Source organism: Pipistrellus kuhlii, unplaced genomic scaffold (genome assembly GCF_014108245.1).
Source record: "Pipistrellus kuhlii isolate mPipKuh1 unplaced genomic scaffold, mPipKuh1.p scaffold_m20_p_7, whole genome shotgun sequence".
Lineage (NCBI taxonomy): Eukaryota > Metazoa > Chordata > Mammalia > Chiroptera > Vespertilionidae > Pipistrellus > Pipistrellus kuhlii.
The window spans coordinates 26,315,702-26,333,432 of record NW_023425573.1 but is presented as its reverse complement, the minus strand read 5'-3'; the positions used below and the strand labels follow the sequence as shown (position 1 = coordinate 26,333,432).

The 17,731-nt window shown below is 52.1% G+C and overlaps 1 protein-coding gene across 4 annotated transcripts in view; it reads left to right on the top strand.

The window, feature by feature from the left end:
- The window catches only part of NGEF (neuronal guanine nucleotide exchange factor), a 91,350-nt gene that overhangs the window by 68,863 nt on the left and 4,756 nt on the right, over positions 1-17,731 (top strand). For 3 of the 4 annotated variants that reach the window (XM_045575256.1, XM_036420617.2, XM_036420620.2), the window contains 6 exons: positions 7,918-8,078; positions 9,504-9,656; positions 11,046-11,175; positions 13,225-13,299; positions 16,117-16,206; positions 17,481-17,644. In XM_045575256.1, coding sequence (XP_045431212.1) covers positions 7,918-8,078; positions 9,504-9,656; positions 11,046-11,175; positions 13,225-13,299; positions 16,117-16,206; positions 17,481-17,644 — 773 coding nt within the window. The remainder of the gene's footprint in view (positions 1-7,917; positions 8,079-9,503; positions 9,657-11,045; positions 11,176-13,224; positions 13,300-16,116; positions 16,207-17,480; positions 17,645-17,731) is intronic. The other variant, XM_045575257.1, reaches the window with a different exon arrangement.

Below are 17,731 nucleotides of genomic sequence, written 5' to 3'. Positions count from 1 at the left end.
CAGGCAACAAAAAAACAGCTCGTTACCTTGTAGGATAGCTCAATCCCAACACCGAGTGTTCTCAGCATAGTGGTTTCATTACATCGCAAGATTGCATTCTTTAAACCCGCCAGTTATTGTTGGGAGTTTCCTGGCACCTGTGGTGCGGAGCAAACTGCGACTGTGAAATCACTTCCTTTGGCGCTTGGCTTCTCACTCAGCCTGAGCCCACTACTTGATTGCGCTGTCGCTTGAACCTCGGGTGGGGAGGCTCTGAAAGGAAGCCCTAGCATGCCTCCCATCCCCCTTTTGAACTGGCATTTGCTTCTCTGCCCTCTCCTTGGATGGTCCAGGCAGACTGCCCATCATACATTAGGCTGAGGTATCGCTGAGGTGCCTCCTGGTTTGGGGCCACCAAGCAGAAATAATCAGTTACAAATGAGCAGTAACAGTAAGGAGTAGCTAAGAAATGTAAGTGTTCCCTTTAGTTGCACAAATGTAGTTTGGTATAAAGGGAAAAAGTCTGTGGAATAGGGAGACAAGAGTATGGGGTGTGGTCAATAGCAAAGAGAAAGACTTATTGGTGAGACAATGAGTGAGAGAAATGGTGAGTGTGCAAGTGTGTGTCTGTTGTGAAATTTAAAAAGTGGGTACGGGGGGGGGGGGGGGAGAAGAGATTGGCTTTTTCCACTGGTTCAATCCAAACCCCATCCTATCTATTCTCTCGCATTCCTCTTGGGCCGCCCTGACCCCCCACCCTCCTCTGCCCCTTGCATTCACCTACACCTTGAAGCTGCACTTGAACCCGCTTGTGTTGGTTGCTGGTTGCAGTTCTGACACCATACCTTCTGCCTTCTCTGACCCGTTACTTACTCTTATGTCAGATTCTGCAGACATGTTTGCTCTTGTCGTTTACTTAAAAGCAGAGCTGCAAACTAGGCGCACAGTTAGTGACCAGGACTGAGACTCTTCCTGCCCAGGGCTGCTCACTCAGCCCCGGTGCTCCCGCTCCGCTCCCTGGGAGAGCTGGAGGAAGCTGATTTTTGAAGGGCCGCCCACCATTCACCTGCATCCCGTAGGGCACTATCAGGAAAAATTGTTTTAAACTCTGACATCCCTGGGGCCGTGAGCAGTGGTTTGAAAATGGCTGCATCAAGTGTGGTGGTTCCATGGTGTAATGGTTAGCACTCTGGTCTCTGAAAATGGCTGCATCAAGAGTTTTATATGCACCTTTTTTTAAAATATATTTTATTGATTTTTTTACAGAGAGGAAGGGAGAGGGAGAGAGAGTTAGAAACATCTATGAGAGAGAAATATCGACCAGCCACCTCTTGCACACCCCCCACTGGGGATGTGCCCGCAACCAATGTACATGCCCTTGACCGGAATCAAACCTGGGACCTTTCGGCTATATGCACCTTCTAATGTGAATGACGTCTGGTCATCAGAGGCATTCCCCTGGGAGAATGGGGGAGGCTGGACAGAGGAGAGCCCACCACGGAAGCAACCTGGTGGAAGGTGGGGGGAGACACGGAGGAGCCCCTCCATGTGGCTGTCCCTCCTCCCCAGGAGACCCCAGGGCTACATCAGCCACAGGCAGGCCGCTGTCCCTGACTTCCGTGTTGAAGGAATCATAGCACACAATTTTGCTTTTGGTTTCTTTCACCCGATATTACTACCCTGGGGCCTTTTTCTCCCCTTTTGATCCTCAGAGCCAGGGAAAGAGACCGGTTGTGTGTTGGGGAGGGGAGCTGGGTCTTTTTTTACCTGGATAATTTGAGAAGGTTTTTAATATTTTGGAAAGCTTAGAGATAAATCCTAGTAGAACTTAAAATAGGATATAAACCTCCCACCACATGAGCGAAGCTAAATGTAGAGGAAGCAGGGCCTTTGCAATAAAGGAAAGCAAACAGGAGAGAAGCACAAAACCAAACAGCACAAGATAAGGAAGCAGAGTTCATGGCCAAGGCATGAGGTACAGCAATAACTGCGGATTGCTTAACTCCGAGCCTGGAGGACAAGGTTGGAAAACTGAACACGCTGTGTAACCAGACAGCATAGAATTCAGGGCAAGGAGAGTTACCACAGGGGACGATGAATCCTTTTGTATCGTCAAACGCATCACTTTATTTTTTTAATTTAATTTAATTTATTATTATTATTATTATTATTATTTTGTTAATCCTCACCCAAGGATATTTTCCCATTGATTTTTAGAGATTGGGAGGGAAAGGGAGGGACAGAGAGAGACTTGGTTGTGCTTAGAATGTGCCCCCTCCTGTATTCTATCTGGGAAAAATGAAGCATCTGATTCTTCCTTGGGGTCCGAGACCCTGACATGGGTGGGTGGAACACACACGGAGTTTTGAATGCCTGCTCGTCTACGTGGTCTGTCCTGTGCATTTGTACCAGGGAGGACCCCGCTCAGGCTGATGGGAACCAGCGAGGCTCTCCCTTAAACCGTGGGTTGAAAGTGGCTTTTTGTTGCTGTAGCTCGTATCATAGGTTGTTTCGAGGTAGTTTCCAAAGTGGGAGGCCAGGCTCGGGCTGCAGGGCACTCCTTAGGCCACATCTTTCCCGGTCCCGGTTGCCCGTCGGGTTCAGTTCAGATAGGCATTCTCATTCGAGGGGCATCTTCACCCGCCCTGGACGGCTCGCCACGGCCCTGGTCTGGGGAGCCGGGTGTGTAGATTTTGAAAAATGAGCAGGGAATATTTTGAGCATCTCCAAGGAAACAGGGACACACATACACTCACGCGGGGCGTCCTGCCCAGCTGGCAGTGTGGCAGCACAGCCCCAACAGGCCCAGACTTCCAGCTTCACCCCGCCGGGAGCCGGAAGGGAGGAGACCTGCGCGGGGCGCCCCCGGGTCTCCCCAGGGGAGCTGGCCAGTTAGGGTACAACTCACCCTCTGTCCCCGCGGCCTCTGACATCAGGGGTGCGTTTCCATTGCTTGTCAACTTATTTTCACAGCGTAGAACTTAAATCTATTTTCTTTTTCTTTTTTCCAAAAGAAAACTATCCCGGTTAGAAGGAAGTTACTGAGAATTTTCATCAAAAATTAAATTGTGATTGTTATTTTATTTAGCAACCCTCACTGAATCATGTATTTGTCTCTTTGGGACAATTCAGCAAATTAATCCACATTGGGAGGGAACAGGGGTGTTCGCACCTTAACTTAAGGTGGACAGTAGCCCATCACCCGAACCCCAGAGAGCTCCTGTTGGGTTTCACCAGGAAGCAAGCACCTATGACTTCCAGGCAGAGACACTATAACAATTTAACAAAGTGACAGGGTTAGCATTTGTCGTTTTTAAGGTTGAAGCCTTTGGGTAAGTATTTGATGCACTGATATAAGGTTCAAAAAGAGCAAACCTTTATAGTGAAGGGGAGTCTCCCCACCCCCAGCCTGGTCAGGGCCCGAGCGCGAGTGCGGTGAAATACTATGTACGTTGCTCTAAATCTTTCCATGTCAGTCTGAGTCGAGAACCCCACTCTTTTTTCTCTCCCCTCCTCCTCCTCCTCCTCCTCTTCCTCCTCTTGCTCCGTCTTCTCTGTCTCTTGGTAGCTTTATGAGGAACCATGGTTTACGATGTTGCTGGACAATTGCAATAAGTGTTCGTTGCAGCATTATTTGTAGTAATAAAATGCTGAGACCTATACCGTGGGGAATGCTAGGGGGAATTGCTGGTTTAAAGATTACATGTTTTTAAAATTTTGAGGAGATACAGCCAACTTACCTTCACACTTTAGCCGTGTGTGAGGGTGCTGGCTCCCTCCCTATACTGTCCTCCAGGGAGTTTATCGTGACCGATGTGCCAAGTCCCTGATGGTATCTCGTTGTGCTTTTAACTGGCACTTCTGCTGCTGTGCACACCTGTGTCTTTTAAAACTGAAACTTTTTTACTATGTACTTTTTTTGTGACTCATTAACCAGATCACTTTGAGCAAACATAGCAATTGGCGCTCAGCTGTGGGAGCTTGCTAAGGCTTGGGTTTGGACTGCTGGTGTGGCATGCACCAGGCACCCCAATGCTTTCATGTGTGGCTTACATTTAACATGTGATCCCTAGTCCCACAGCAATGCCAGGAGGTAGTTGTCCCCATGTGACAGCCGGGCCCACGGGGAAATACAACACAGCCAAACTGTGTCAGCTCACAGACATTTCTGGGTCAGTCACCTGAGTTCCTAAGGACCAGGGCTCTGCTTTGGGAAGGGTAGTCAGCCCTCCTGGGTCAGAAGCAGGTTATTTTCCTCCAGGTGGTCTCACCATCCCTGCTTCCTCTGTCACCCCCCTTGCTGGTAGGCTGAGAGCTCTTTGCTCCAACGGGTGGTCCAGGTAGATGAGCTCTGGGCCACTCCAGTCCTGAAGTTGCCTGACGTCTCTGAACCCCAGGAGGAACCCAGTGCTGTGCTGCCGTGTGTGTGTGTGTGTGTGTGTGTGTGTGTGTGTGTGTGTGTGTTGGCGGGGGGTGGGTGGGTGGGGGGAGAGAGTGGAATCCTGGCTCTGCACACCTGTGGGTGTCTCCGGGCAGCTGCTGTGGTGCCAGCCCTGTCTGCAGTCCCCGAGGAGGGAGACGCCTCCTGCCTGAAGCTCACCCTGCAGCTGAGTGCCAGTGATTTCTCTGGTGTGCTGTTTCCTTCCTTTGGAGGGAAATCTAAATTTACTGAGAAAAATATGTTCTAGTGCCTCCTGAGTGTGGCAGGGGAGGCCTGGGGGGGTGGGCATGGCTTCAGAGCCCAGGCCGCAGCCCCCGCAGCCCTGTGGGCACAGGCTGTGTCTCTGGCCCAGGCCACAGAGGCACGGGCTCAACATGTTACGCAACATGTTCCCGGCAGCCTGTTGTTCCCCACTTGATACCTTCCAGTGGCCTGGGGCCAGCCCCGCCACCTCACTGGCCGCCTCCTCCTGGAGCCCTCACGCCTTCCCTGCACGGGCACCCCTGGAATGGGCCTTCTTGCCGAAGGTGGGACGCAGCCCCAATGCCCCAATGCCACGTCCTGGGCCAGGCCCTCCTGCTGACCCAGGCCGGGTGACCCAGCCGTGATTCATAAAATTCAGGTCAGCCTAGCTGAGTGTCCATGGGGCTCCTAGAGACAACCATCCTGCATGAGCCCTGCAGAGAGCTGTGAGCCTGATTGGGGTGGCATTGGTTCACAGAGGGCCCTGGGGCTGGGTCGTAAGTGCCTGTTTCATCCAGGAGGGCTTCCCTGTAGCAGGTGACACACATCACTCTCACTCACACACACTCTTCCTCTGCTCTCCTCCTGCCCCGGTGCCTGGTCCTCCTCTCTGCCCGGCCCCCTCCCCTGGGGTGTCAACTTCATGGCCGCAGGGAGTTTGTGGTGTTCACTGAAGGTCGGCACTTACCCTTCAGTCATGCTCAATAAATCTGCAACAAATGGATGAATGAGTGAGTGAGTGAATGAATGAATGAATGAATGAAGAAAGAGCAGGGCCTGGATCCCTGTCAGCTCCATGCTGCCATGGAAAGTCTTGAATGACTGAGAATAAAAATAATACTGATAAGGAAAAAACAACTTTATTGATGTGGCAAATACTTTGACATATAAAATGAAGACAAAACACCCGGGAAAACAAATTCCAGATGACTAATCGCCTATAAACAGAGAAAGAGGGGGTGAGTGTTGTGGGAAATGGGCTCAGCTGATACCAGTTAGCCGTGATTCAGGCTCAGCCCCTTTAGTCTCAGTCTTGCCAGGCAGGACTTGAGGGAGTGAGACATGGGCTGGGCCCTGGGCAGATGCTGGCAGAGCGGAGGGTGGGTGGGTCCTCGCTCAGTGCTGGGCCCGCAGCTCTTTGGTCAGTGCAGCTGCGTGCTGTGCTCTCTGTGGCCAGGGCCTGCTTCAGCGCCTCTTCTCACTGTCACTGTCTCAGGTCGGCAGCAGATGCCATGGACCTGGGGGGTGGGGACGGCTCCCACCACTACTGGTGGCTCAGGGTCTGTGATTGGTGGCCGCCTCTGGATGATGGCAGAGGCTGACAGGCCCTGGGCATCAGCACTCATTTTCCCTTTGGAGTCCCTGGCCAAGCCCCTGGGTGTCAGTCTGAAAACCAGGTGGGCACTCTCCTGAGGGCGGGTCTGCAGTGGTAACCACTCTCTCCTCTTTTTTAAAAGTTGAGATAATTGGGGTGGCATTGGTTCATAAAACCATACAGGTTTCAAGTGTACAACTCAGTAAGCTCCTCTTTACACTGCATTGTGAGCCCATTGCCCAAAGCAGTCTCTTTCCAGCCCCATTTTCCCCTCTTTTGCCCACCTCTACCTACCCTTTACCCCCTCTCCCTCTGGCTATCTGCGTTATATATAGATACTATGACAATGTGTTTTATATAGATACTAGAGGCCCTGTGCTCGAATTCTTGCACATTGAAAGGAAATTAACTAGAAGAAATATTTTAATATCGGTATTTGCCCTTTCTCTATAATAGAACTGTCAACCAAATTCACGATCAACAACAACAGAAACACACACTTGCAATTGGCACCAGCGAGAGCCATATATATATATATATATATTGCTTAATTAGATCTGCTTTCTGATTTAGCTAAGCTTTTTTCAGCCCAGTGAAACACCCAACTTCTCTTTCAGGTAATTGTTAGCAACACAGCAGTAAATATCAACACAAAGCAGATTATTATTGTAGATCACACAGGGAGAACAAAGGGTAAAATATTTAAGTGCAGCAGTGTTTGACCATATTCTGTACAGTGAGAAAACCTGCAGTCATTTTTAAGGTCCACCATTTCTTACTTCTTTTTGGTGGGATCAAGTTTCTAAGCTTTCTAAATCTCTGCTTTTCGGGCTAATGAAAAGAAAATAGGATTCCATTGAGTCTCCTATCTACCTACTCCAGGACTTCTGTGAGGATCAAATGAGATGAGGCACAGAAAAATGCTTCAGACACTTGGTTAAAGTGTAAGATATTTCCACCTGGCTATAAAGCAAGTTGTGTTCCTGGACTGAAGAAACACCAAGGAGACTAGTCGCTAGGGAGAGGAAGTGGGCGTTGCTAGGGACATCATTGCCCAGCACCCACAGCAACCATTTCTGGTCTGGGCTGGGCTGGGCTGTGGGCTGCATTTTGTGCCATGGGGTCTCAGCAATGTCAGCTGCGATATAGTGGGGTGTCGCTCTGGGATGGTAGCAGGGCCTGTGTCCCACTTAGAGGAAGCCAAGTGTTGCTTTGTCAGTGCCAGGTCCATGGTGCCTTTTCTCTGTAAATGGCCAGTGCACGTCACAGCATCTCCTGTGTTGAGTGTCTGCCCCCTGGTGGTCAGTGCATGTCATAGCAACTGATCGGACGGTCAGACACTTATCATATTAGCCTTTTTTTTTTTTTAATATATTTTATTGATTTTGTACAGAGAGGAAGGGAGAGAGGTAGAGAGCTAGAAACACCGATGAGAGAGAAACATCGACCAGCTGCCTCTTGCACACCCCCTACTGGGGATGTGCCCGCACCAAGGTACATGCCCTTGACCAGAATCGAACCCAGGACCCTTCAGTCCCCAAGCCGACGCTCTATCCATTGAGCCAAACCGGTTTCTGCCATATTAGCCTTTTATATGTATAGATGTTTGTTGGTTTGTTGACTGGTTGGTTGGTTGGTGTGTTTTGTGTTTTTGTTTTTTTTTTTAATATGTTTTTATTGATTTTTTACAGAGAGGAAGAGAGAGGGATAGAGAGTTAGAAACATCAAGTAGAATCATCAGCTGCCTCCTGCACACCCCCTACTGGGGATGTGCCCGCAACCAAGGTACATGCCCTTGACCAGAATTGAACCCAGGACCTTTCATTTCGCAGGCCCACGCTCTATCTACTGAGCCAAACCAGTTTTGGTGATTGGTGTTTTTCCTTACTGAATCCCACCACTGTCTCTTGTCTCCTCCCCCCCTGTGTCCCTGATGAAGGCCATGTTCGAGCTGGTCACCTCTGAGGCCTCCTACTACAAAAGCCTGAACCTGCTCGTGTCCCACTTCATGGAGAACGAGCGGCTGAAGAAGATCCTGCACCCGTCTGAGGCACACATCCTCTTCTCCAACGTCCTGGACGTCATGGCCGTCAGCCAACGGTGAGCACCCTGCCCTCTTGCCGGGGGCAGCTGGAGCAAGTGGCCAGTGCTCCTTACCTGGGCTTCTCTACTTCTGTAGGCTTGGAATTTTTTATGATAGGACAGGAATAAATAATTTAATCCAAAGATCCGCCTCCCTCCTAGCAGGGCAGTCAGTCATGTTCCCTTGGACTGTGGCTGTAGGTCCTTCCATGAGCACAAGTGTCTGTGCATCCCACAGTCAGGAGGGTGTGTGGTGGTGTCCTGGCAGGTCATGGTGTCCGTGTAAGCTGTTTTTTATCCTGACAGAGTCATAACCCCTGCCTGGTGCCTGTGGGGTTAGACCCTCGGAGCCATGTGGAGCGCAGCCCTCGGTTAGTGCCTCCACCTCACCCATGGGAGGGTGTTTGCCCGTTTGGCAGTGTTTCCCAGAACTGTGATTATATCTCAGCCCCTAGGAAGGATGGGACATGCTTAGTGGGAAGGAGCAGGCATCTACCTACAACTGATTTCTGCAAAGAAGGATGAACTCCGATCCTATTGCTAGGGTCAAAGAACCACTTACTATTTTCACTGCAGGCCATGGAGTTTTACAGAGAAAAGTGCAGAACTCGGCTTTGGATCATGTGGTCCAACCCGAGCGTCCAGGTGTGAAATCAGGTGTGGCAGAGCTGCTGGCTCCCAGTGACCCCGAGCAGGTCCCTGCTCAGCACTGATGCCTCGCCTTTCCGTTTGCACTGGGCATGGGAGGCCGAGAGCCCTCGGCCTCAGCTGCTTCACCTTCGCTGGAAGGAGAAGGGTCTTTTTATTTATGCATTTCTTTATATTTTATTAGGAAAGATTCCAAACATGCGGAATAGAGACACCACTGTAGCGAGCTCATACTTCAGCACCTAGATTCAGCATGTCCCCACCCCTGCCTGACACCCAGGGGATCTGATACAAATCCTTAAAAAAAATTTTTTTAATTGATTTCAGAGAGAAAGGAAGAGGGAGAGATAGAAACATCAATGATGAGAGCAGTTCGTTGATTGGCTGCCTCCTGCACACCCCACACAACCCGGGCATATGCCCTGACCGGGAATCGAACTATGACCTTCTGGTTCATAGGTTGATGTTCAACCACTGAACGATGCCAGCTAGGCTGATAGAAATCCTTGTCATCATTTCATTTCACCTGTAATTCTGTCAGTATACGTGTGTCTGTCTCTCTCTCTCTCTCTCTCTCTCTCTCTCTCTCTCTCTCTCTCTCTCAATAATACTGTAGTCCTAATGCTATTTCCACCTAAAAAACTAGACAGTAATTCCTTGATGTGATCAGCTGTGCCACCGGCATTGGGATCTCATCTCATAGTGTTTGTTGGTTTGTCCGGGGAAGACCCAATGGCGAAGGTGTGTTTTGAGTTTCCACCCAGGCGCCCTTAACCCCACCGCTGCCTTCTGCAGGTTCCTCCTGGAGCTGGAGCGCCGGATGGAGGAGAACATTGTCATCTCGGACGTGTGTGACATCGTGCACCATTATGCAGCCAACCACTTCTCGGTCTACATCACCTACGTCAGCAACCAGACCTACCAGGAGAGGACCTACAAGCAGCTGCTGTGAGTGCGCGGCCACGGGCCATGCTTCACGGGGACACAGAGCCCTGGCCCTTGGACCTTGGCTTTCCTGGGAAGGGGGGTGGGGGAGGAGGGGTTCCATGTCACTAGAGAAATATTGATCCTGAGATGGTCAGCTGTGCAGAGCTCAGGTGTAGAAAAGGGAGTTTGAGCTGGACAGCTTGAGGCCAGAATGGCAGGAAATTGAGATGAACTAGAGACAAAACAAGGATAGGCAGGAGGAAGTCTCATTGGTGGCTACCCAGCAATGCCCTTGAATTTCTTGCTAATCTACCCATTTAGGAAACTTTCTTGGGATTTCAGTTGACAAGATACTTTTTCAGTCAACTTGCCTTTTAATATATATATATATATATATATATATATATATATATATATATATATATATATATATATTGATTTTGAAGAGGAAGGGAGAGGGAGAAAGAGAAGAGGTGGGAACATCAATAATGAGAATCATTGATCGGCCACCTCCTGCACACCCCGCACTGGGGATCAAGCCCGCAAACTGGGCATGTGCTCTGACTGGGAATTGAACCCAGGATTCTTCAGTCTGCAGGCCGATGCTCTACCCACTGAGCCAAACCAGCTAGGGTTCAACTTGCCTCTTTTAAATCCTTTGCATTTCTATGTTGGGCGTCATGGCAGTGTAACCAGGGATGTGTTCTTAGATGGGGCATGCAAGAATTTCCCAAGTAGTGACATGTGATTGCCACACTTACTTCCCTGGGCCTGTCAAACCCTGTCATCCCCTGTGGATGTTTTAAAGCTGGAGTGTTCAGGGAGGGGGAGTGTTTTATGTTTGGGATTGGAGGGACTCGGAAGCCAGCTTTGAGAACCAACATGAGAAGACAGGAATCCAGGTATCACAGTGCCCTCGAGTGCACTGGCATGGCTGCAAGAGCAGACTGTCTGGGCTGAGCCCCAGGCAGAGGCCTCATGTCCCTGCTGATGTGAGGGCCCGTGTCTAACTCCAGCGGCAGTTTCCGGGCGCCCTCGACAGCTGCAGGCCAGCTGTGGACCCGGCCCCGGGCTGAGTCCATCTGCGGCTGAGGAGACTCCGCCTGGCAGGAAGAGGGCAGGCTCCTGGCGGTTGCCTCCAGCTGCTGCCAGTTCCTGTCACTACGTGGGTTTACCTCGCCACAGGTTCCTGCTGGGCAAACCATCGGCTGTGCCTCTGACTCATAGACATGCCCTCCCACACGCAGCATATTCGGCCAAGTCTCCTTGGGCCAGGCATGTGAAGCCGCTACTTTACATGAAAATGAATCAGTCAATCAAGCAATGGGCGTTGGGAGCCCCTGGGCTGTCCGGTACCTCTGAGGCTGTGGGTGGGGAGCCAGAGGCTTACTCCCGTGTCTGTGCTCCCAGCCAGGAGAAGGCGGCCTTCCGGGAGCTGATCGCGCAGCTGGAGCTCGACCCCAAGTGCAGGGGGCTACCCCTCTCCTCCTTCCTCATCCTGCCTTTCCAGAGGATCACACGCCTCAAGCTGTTGGTGCAGGTACCGCCTCTCCCACCCAGCAGGCAGGCAGGCGGGGCTTGTGTATACTTCCGCTGCACATCCTTCGGGCAGTCAGGTCTCCACTGGCTTTCTAGGGAGCCTGTTCCACCAATCCTAATTAAATGCCTACTGTATGCCAAGCAGCGGGGTGCTCACCTCTTCCAAGGAGCTTGAGAGGGAGAGATCAGCACACACACATCCAGGAAATGGTCATGGCTGTGAGGACAGTGAAACTGGGTGACATACGTGGGTGCCTTCCTGGCCACTGCCAATTGGGGGGTCAGGAAAGAATCTCGGATGAGTGACATGTAAGCTGAGAGATGGCTGACAGGCAGGAGCCATCCAAGTGATAGAACAGCTTATGCAAAGGCCCTGGGCAGTCAGATACACAGACAGGAAGGCCATTGAGGAGCCGGGGGATATGGCGGGAGTGAGTATGGAGATGGAGGCAGGGGGCTCTAAGAGGCCCGGTAGAACATGGGGTTCTGTCCTCGGTGTGACAGGGATTCACCTGACCTGGCTGACATCTGTAAGAGCACATAGAGGCCACCCTGAGGGGAGCAACGGGCAGGAGGGCAAGAGTGAAAGGGGAGAAAGGGTTAGGAAGCAACTTTAAAAAGTAGGATGGCATGGCTGGCGTGGCTGGAAGGTGGAGAGTGGAAGGGTCCTGGAGAGAAGTGAGTGAGCTGAGCTTGGGACTTGCTTCTGAGGAGCAGGAGGAAGAGAAAGATCTTCTAGTTGGAGCAGCTTCCGAAGGTGGGGGAGACAGGCTGGGGAGCAGCCCAGGTTCAGGGTTGAAATAGCTGAGCTTGAGATGACTTTGAGCAGTTGAACATTCAAGTTTAGAGTCAAAGGGGCTGGAACTCTCAGCACGGAGATGGCATTTATTAGGGAGACCATCAAGGAAGGACAGAAAGGGACCCGGAGACCCAGCGCTGGGACACACCGTGCCCAGGAAGGAAGGGAGAGGAAGTAGTGTGAAGGTCCCGGGCACCTGGCTGAGAAGCCGCACCACCCTCGGTTTGAGGCCATGCAGGGAGGGAGTTTTATTCCAGAGGGAAAGCTGGAGCCTGAGCCATGGTGATTTGGGCACAGGGGGACCATTAATGCCAAGCTTGGTGGTCCCATGTTGGTGAGGGAGCAAGGAAGCATTTGCAATGACTGCAGGCTCTGGCTTGGCTGCAGACAGAGCTGGGCAGGTGACCACACAGAGGAGGCCATGGCGGGGTGGCTGAGGGGCGTCAGAGGCAGCAAGGCTCTGAGTCTGGTCTGGTCTCAGAGAGGCTGAGCATCGTGAAGGCCTGCTACCTACCGTCCAGGTGTCTGTAAGGAACGGAGTGGTCAGCAGCACTGTTCAGACAGCCATTGCACAGGGCAGAGGGCAGAGGACTGTGCTCCGACACACCCAAACCTCCCCAGGGGACCCAGCTGGTCACAAAGTATAGACACAGGACTGGGAGGCAGCAGCCATGCGGCGTTTGGAGAGCAGAGCAAAAATTGTGATCTATAGGTAAAGGCAATGTACGCATCATTTTTTTGATAATTCAAGAAAATTTAACGATCAGAAATGGGACATTTTGACCAATAAGACCGAAGTTAACCAAGCTTTGGGGTTATTGCGACTTGGCTTCAAATCCCAGAGGAGGGGGAGGGGAGTTCCGGGTGCTTGCCTCAAGCAGGGAGCTCCTTTCAGGTCTACATCACCTCCAGTCCCTCCCACCAGCACGTGGTCACCTCCTTTGCATTGTTTGCTGTGCAGGGAGGTGTCAGGTTCTGGATTGGCCCTCAGGGTTAATCCTCATAGGAGACTGACTCGTGGTTACCAGGTTAGAGCCAGGCAAGGCTTTGAGTCAGGAAGCTCGGCCCCCGGTCCCGCTGAGGGTTCTGCCCTCTGTTGTCACCTGAAAGGGTTGTTTGTTCATGGATGTCACAGCAACAAGAGGCTGTGCGGACTGGTGCAGCAGTGCGGCCGCCACTGCAAAGGGAGGGCAGGGCGGAGAGGGGAGGAATGGCCGTTATGAGAATTCATGCCGACTCTCCTGTGCTCAGAACATCCTGAAGAGAGTGGAGGAGCGGTCTGAGCGGGAATGCACTGCCTTGGACGCCCACAAAGAGCTGGAACAGGTGAGCATGCGTTCTCTCTGTTTTTCCCAATAAATTGCTTCCTTGTCCACACCCGCCCTCCTGCTCCTGCTCCCTCCCATGCCGCTGTGTCTTTGGAAGCTGCATATTCATTTTAGTGTTTGGCTTTGGAATCCAGAAGAGTCCCTGGGCCAGGAGTGCCCTGCTCAGAGAGTGCGCTGTCTTCCTTTGATGATGTGCGGGGTGGCCTCGGCAGCTGCCTGGGGCTCTCCCCCAGATCTCTGCGCCACCCACAGGCCCGAGGCGCTTCAGCAGCTCCCTTTTGCAGGCGTCTGGGCCCTGAGAAACCCCACGCTTGTCCTTGACTGTTTCCCGTGTCTTCGCTCCTGTGACTCTCCGAGGCTGGTCTGGCTCTCCAGAGCCCCAGCTGCAGCTGCCCTCGCTCTGTGAGAGGACTCAGGGGCCCTGCCAAGCCTGGGAGTGGAGAAACCATCTCTGCTCCGGACCCTGGAGAGAGCACTTCCTCCCGGCAGCTGCCCGCAGAGCAGAGCGTGTGCCGGTCTCTCTGACGCCCGGTCTCTCCAGCTGGGCTCCTGTGGCTCCCTCTTGTCTGAGCTGCTGTCTCGGGTGTGTCTGCTAGAGCCAAGGGCCAGTTCTTGGCAGCTGTGTGAGGCGGGGGTGGCCACTCTGTCATGCAGAGACCCCGCCAGGGATAAGCATGGGTGCTGGGAAGTCCTTTCCACTCCTTGTACGAGAGACAGCAGCTCCGTCAAAGGAAGAGCCTCGGGGAGCGGCTGATGATGGTTCCAAGCCACCCTGAGCCACCAGGACTTTGGACCTTAATGCAGTGGTTTCGTTGTTTCGTAAATCAGCGGATGAGATACAACACCTTAACGAGCCCATCAGTTAGGAGTTGTTTATTGTGTCTTTTTCCAAATCTCTGAGCAAACCATGCAGGAAGTTTTCTGTATTTATACTTTTCGAGCCTCTCTGTTTGCAGATATTGCAAAGGGCTCTGTGTGAGTCATTGTTACAGGCAGTTGTAACCTTGAATACATAATGAGTTTGTACTTGGCCTAATTATTATCAGTATTAGTCTATTACATTGGATGGCTAGCTTGCAAGGTTAAATTAATCGGGCAGTTAAGTTTATCTTTTTCTATTATTTGAACTAAAAAACAAAAGTCATTTTACAGAATAACAGACTGTCTTAAAGTGACAGAGTTTATAATGACCGAGTTTACAAGACTAGGGGCCATCTAACAACAGCAGGGAATTCAAACAGCAGGTGTTTGTTTTTAATGCAAGATGGAGGTACTATGCTTCAGTTTCTCCCAACTCTCCGTATGTGCTTTTTCAGGCCAATTGGCCCCACAAATCCTCTGGCAGTTGCCCCCTTTGCTTATCAGAGAACAGTACTTTCTCCGAGTGGGGAAAGGTGGGGGCCTTGAGCAGGCGGGTTGGGGAGGCAATGACCTGTGGGTCAGCCCTGGGTCACAGGAGAGGAGTCCAGGGACCACCGAGGCCTGGGAGAGGCCCCCGTGCCCCCGGGGGTCTCCCTACGCTCAGAGACCACGTTCTGCTGCCCAAGTTCCTTTCTGCTGTCCTCTCCCTTGTCCTTGTAACGCAAGTTATACTCCTATTTCTCATAAACTACTTTTTTTTTTTACCAAGGTTTTTGTCTAATGTATAAAAGCAGTTGATGCTCGATATAAAACGTTTCAGACAGTGCTCGAAAGCAAGAGGAAGGTAAAGACCACACCAGCTATCCCACACCCACTGCTGACACGCTGGTGCCCGCCCTTCCAGACCTCTTTCCACACAGGCATGTGCACGCACGATTGTGTTCTTTTTCTTTTTGTAAAATATATTTTATTGATTTTTTACAGAGAGGAAGAGAGAGGGATAGAGAGTTAGAAACATCAATGAGAGAGAAACATCGATCAGCTGCCTCCTGCACACTCCCTACTGGGGATGTGCCCACAACCAAGGTACATGCCCTTGACTGGAATCGAACCTGGGACCCTTCAGTCCGCAACCAACGCTCTATCCACTGAGCCAAACCGGTTTCGGCCACACGATTGTGTTCTTTGCAAAAAAGGGACTGGGTCTTACAAGCCAGCATTGCTCTCCACTTTAGCGCATTTGTAAAGTTACTGCGATTTCTACTGATTTGGGAGAACTTGGTAATACGGATATGTTAGTGCTAATCAATTCCAGCTGGTGGACATTCAGGTCGATGATGGGTTTCCTCGTCCACCTGCAGGTCCACACGCCTTGGGCACCGTCCTCACTCGCAAATCCTGAGCGCCTGCTAGGCGCCGGGCTCTGTTCTGGACTCCCATGACCCAGGGCAGAATATTGTTTCTCTGTAACGAGTCCCCAGAAGTCCCGGGAAATGCAGTTGTTAGACCTCTTTGTGCCTAGAATGCCTCCTGGGAAGGAGGGGGGACCCTCACTCCCCTACAGTGTGTGACAAGGCTCGGTCCCCACACCTCGCCGTCCTGGAGCCTCGTCTTTTCCAGTCTGACAAGTGACTAAGGTAAGGTGACCAGCGGTCCTGCTTTTGGCGGGACAAATTATTAAAAATCGGGACTGTCCCGCCAAAAGCGGGATGACTGGTCACCTTAGACTAAGGACATCTTATTGTTTAAATTTGCTTTCTAACAGCCTGACAAGTTTTCCCACTTTGCCTTTGTCCCAGAAGATGCTAGAGAAGGGGGCTCCAGCCTGACTGAGTCGGGCCGCTCAGTCCCAGCTGAGGCACACAGTCTGACCCTCTGGGGCCTGCGGGGGCAGCAGGAAGTGGCCGGGGACAGCAGGCTGCAGGGGCCTGATGTGTCCTGCTTTTCGTCCCAGGTGGTAAAAGCATGCAACGAGGGCGTCAGGAAAATGAGCCGCACGGAGCAGATGATCAGCATTCAGAAGAAGATGGAGTTTAAGATCAAGGTGAGCCCTCACCCATCTGCGTGTCCCCATCCAGCCCAGTTGGTCTGGAGCCTGGATCGCTGACCAGGATCCTCAAACGGCCACCCCCGGGCCTCAGTGCAGGGTCACCTCTCAGAAGCCGACTCTGAGCCCCTGACTGGAGGGCACTCCTCAGCCCCCTTGTGGCCAGGCCACCACATGGGCCTAGACTAAGGTGACCAGACGTCCCGCTTTTGGCGAGACAGTCCCGATTTTAAACAATTTGTCTTGCGTCCCAAGGCGTTTTTAAAAAGTCCCGATTTTTGAAAAGATTGGGGACATTTTTAAAACGTCACAGGACGCGGGACAAATTGTTTAAAATCGGGACTGTCCCGCCAAAAGCGGGACGTTTGGTCACCTTAGTCTAGACTGCCTTCTGAGAGACGGTGGGCAAGGAGCTTGCAGCCACCTGCTCTCATATACTGTGTGTTTACAACAAGTACCTGAAAGGGAGCTGCCAGGGATTCTTAGAGCTGGAAGATTGGAAATTCCGAGGGAAGTTACCTACCTTCTCCCCAACTTTGCGTAAAGATCCAGGCATCAGTGAGCCTCGGGGCCTGCATTTTGGTGCTGGGGACACATGAACATGTAGTGCCCACCGAGGGCCCCTGAGGTCATGCTGGGTTTGGGGGCTGAGCCCCAGTCGAGGTGCAGACATGGCCTTGTGGACCCCTACATATCTCACCTGCCAGGCTGGGCCAGGGGCCAGGAGCCTGCCCCTGAGCCACCACGCCGGGACCTCACACAACCCAGCCCCCTCCTCTCCCTCCGAACTTGGCCCCTGCTCTGACTCTGCATCACACCAGCTGAGGCTGGCGAGGGGATCACACACACACACACACACACACACACACACACACAGGTGTTCATGTGGGGAACTGTGTGTGTGATCCCCTCACCAGCCTCAGCCAGGAGTTACACGTAGATACACTTAGACACTAACACATACATATAGAAGCATGCACAGATACGTATGCAACAGATATCTCACAATTGCACAAACAGGCACAAACACATACACAGCTGTACATACATACATGGACACACACACACACACACACACACACATACACACCCTGCTGCCCTCCCCATTTGCCTAGGACTCGCCCCTTCCTCCCACGGGCACTGTGTGTGCTCTGGGCCCAGCACAGCCCTTGCACACTGTTCCTCGTGCTCATTGCTCCAGTGAGGGCCCCGGGGGAGCCTCGGGCAGGCGTGGGCACCGCCGCCTGACATGCCCCCCCTCCCCCGCCCAGTCGGTGCCCATCATCTCCCACTCGCGCTGGCTGCTGAAGCAGGGGGAGCTGCAGCAGATGTCAGGCCCCAAGACCTCCCGCACCCTGCGGACCAAGAAGCTCTTCCAGGAAATTTACCTCTTCCTCTTCAACGACCTGCTGGTCATCTGCCGGCAGATCCCTGGGTAAGCACCGGGCACTGCTGGCCCGGGGTGGGGTGAGCTGTGGGGGGAGGCCGAAGGATGTGCACGGAGCTCAGGCTTTCAGTCAGG